This window comes from Borostomias antarcticus (assembly GCF_949987555.1).
Source record: "Borostomias antarcticus genome assembly, chromosome: 2".
NCBI lineage: Eukaryota > Metazoa > Chordata > Actinopteri > Stomiiformes > Stomiidae > Borostomias > Borostomias antarcticus.
In genome coordinates, this window is record NC_140235.1 from 2078799 (window position 1) to 2081414 (window position 2616).

A 2616-nucleotide genomic window follows, 5' to 3' on the forward strand; every position below is an offset into this window, starting at 1 on the left:
GGCCGATGGATATTTCAGACGCTCTTCTCTCTCTCTCTGTCTGTCTCTCTCTCTCTCTCTTTTTTTTCTCCCCTCTCTCTGCTCCGTGTCCCAGAACCCAGCTGGGCCGAGCAGGCGGAAGCAGAGGCTTCTGGGATAGATTTATACGGGCTCGGACCTAAATTGCCCACATGTCAGGGTCGCCTCTCTCTAATATTAATATTAATTCCTTTTGGATTCGGTGCAGATTCTGGCAAGCATTAGCTGTCTGGATGTCTTCTAAGTACTTTTCCATGAATCCACCACGGCATTGGGGCTTTGGAGATAGAGAATGATGACTATCGAGCATGATGACTATAACTGCCTCTCCCTCCCTCCCTCCCTCCCTCCCTCTCTCTCTCTCCTTCACACCGTCCTTTATAAACGCCAGTGGAGCGAGAAAATCTCTTTGCTCCATTTCCTCACACGTCTATTAAAATGGAGTAATTTCACGTCAGTGTTCTGAACGGGCGCCATCCTAATAAGGCCGGTTGGTATTCATCTTCTTCTTCTTCTTCTTCTTCAGAGTGAACGTACGACAGCAGTAGCGTGTCCGCTGCGTCTTCATGTTCCAACGTTAACACCCTTAAGATCCAGACTACATGTACAGTAGCTTTTACGTACAGTGCGTGAAGGTGTACAATTGAAAAGGTGACTTCCGTGTCTTGCAACCAAGGGTCATAGTTCTCTACCTTCAGAGTGCATCCCATAATATTACCACCCCCCACACACACACACACACACACACACACTCACACACACACTCACACACTCACACACACATACACACACACACACACACACACACACTTCAGGACGTGAGGTCTGTTCAATCCCAAGTGTCAGGACCCCCACATCCAGACGTTCAGCTGAAAGCACCGACCTTTCAACGCCACCATTACCCAACGAATTAATGACCCATCAGAGAACCTCCAGCCAATCACAGTCTGTTTGCTTGGGAAACCGCGGGTGAAACGGCCTCTTCAGTTACGTACTGTACTTACTGTACTCCGACCGCATACTGTGACTGCAGTCGAGGGTACGAATCTGACTTACAGCTCTCACTACCGTCTGGTATCTGGCATAAACAGGAATGTGACAGAAATAGTCTTAGAAATAGTCTTATAAAACGTCTTATACTGTACGTTTGTCACACAACTGCATCGCTGTGCGTGGATTTCCACGGAAATTGACAGTTAATGATATCGTGAGGTAATTTACCGTCAAACAATGGCTTTGAGATAGAGACGGATAGCTGTATTATATTGTATTGTATTGCACTGTACTTTAGATTGATATTCTTGCACTTTGCCTTCAGCACTAGATTCTGCTCTTAGTCACTTGTTTTAGAGAGAAGATGCACTTGTGAGTTCTGGCGAGTAGTAGTACATTGGCTCTTCCTACGTTAAATGCAATTATTGTTAGTCGCTTTGGATAAAAGCGTCTGCTAAATGACTGTAATGTAATGATCTGTCCTGCGCAATTTATAATATTGTCTCGGCATCTGTTCATATAGGGGACGCAACAGGATCTCCTGCATCGCAGCGTTCCCAGACACGTGGGAGCACGCATGCTCTACTGAGGGGTTCTGGGTAGTTTCTCGGGCCGGTGGCGGACGACCAGACAGGTCATTATGTACTTAGCTCCGGCTGACAAATGGGGTGCCACATGCAGTCCCACCGCCATCATATGACCTCCGAGGGCTCGTTTGATTGGCCAGATGGCGTAACAGCATGAGTATCACTTTAACAACTGATTGGGTGACTGCCGCTGGAGCGTGGAGCGAGAGCGCGGGTTCGTGGAATCGTCCCAAACTGCGTTTTTATTCCGCAGACAGGTGAGGCGGTCGCGCGCACCGACCGGTACCGAGGTGTTGGGTCTCGCTAACGAGGCGGATTCCTGAGGTGAAACCAAAGAGCCGGTCTCTCCGCCGCATCCAAAGAATTTTAACCGACGTCTTGATTTAGCGGGAGCGATCGTGGCCACTTTGCTTCTGCATAGATCTTCATTAGGCTTCATTACCGGGTCGGGTTCCCCCGAAATAGAATCAGCACTTCCCCGGGAGGAGGGACATTCTTCTTCCGCGGTGTGATTTCCTCCCCGGGACCAGGATGAGGGTTCAGCCGGGGAACAATGCGCCACTCGGCCCCCGGAGCGGGCCAGAACCGACCCAGAACCGACCTGCCGCTGCTGGATCGGCGCGGCGCCGGAGGAGAACGGACCTGGCCGGGACTGACCCGACCCGATGGGGGAAAGGCAGGAAATTCCAGCCTCTTGAACCCGGAGCCGGCACAAAGCTGTGTTGTGTTTCGTCTCACTCTCTGATCTGATTGCAGCAGCAGACCAGCGGAGAGAGAGAGAGAGAGAGAGAGAGAGAGAGAGAGAGAGTGAGAGAGAGAGAGAGAGAGAGAGGGAAAAAAAGATAAATATATATAGAGAGAAAGAGAGAGAGAGGGAGAAAAATAGAGAGAGAGAAAAAGAGAAATATATACATATAGAGAGAGAGAGAAATAGAGAGAGAGAAAGAGAGAGAGAGAGCTAAGGGGGCACATAGAGGGTTAATATCGAACTCTTTCCTCCCCCTCTTTCCTCTCCCAT

General features: G+C 49.5%; 1 protein-coding gene across 1 annotated transcript in view; it reads left to right on the forward strand.

Annotated features, from left to right (window-relative positions):
* Positions 1–2254, forward strand: part of srbd1 (S1 RNA binding domain 1) — a gene marked incomplete at its 3' end in the record, with an annotated part of 58658 nt that extends 56404 nt beyond the window's left edge. Inside the window, exon 17 of the mRNA XM_084461372.1 lies at positions 2129–2254. Coding sequence (XP_084317498.1) covers positions 2129–2254 — 126 coding nt within the window. The remainder of the gene's footprint in view (positions 1–2128) is intronic.
* Between the last annotated feature and the right edge of the window lie 362 nt (positions 2255–2616).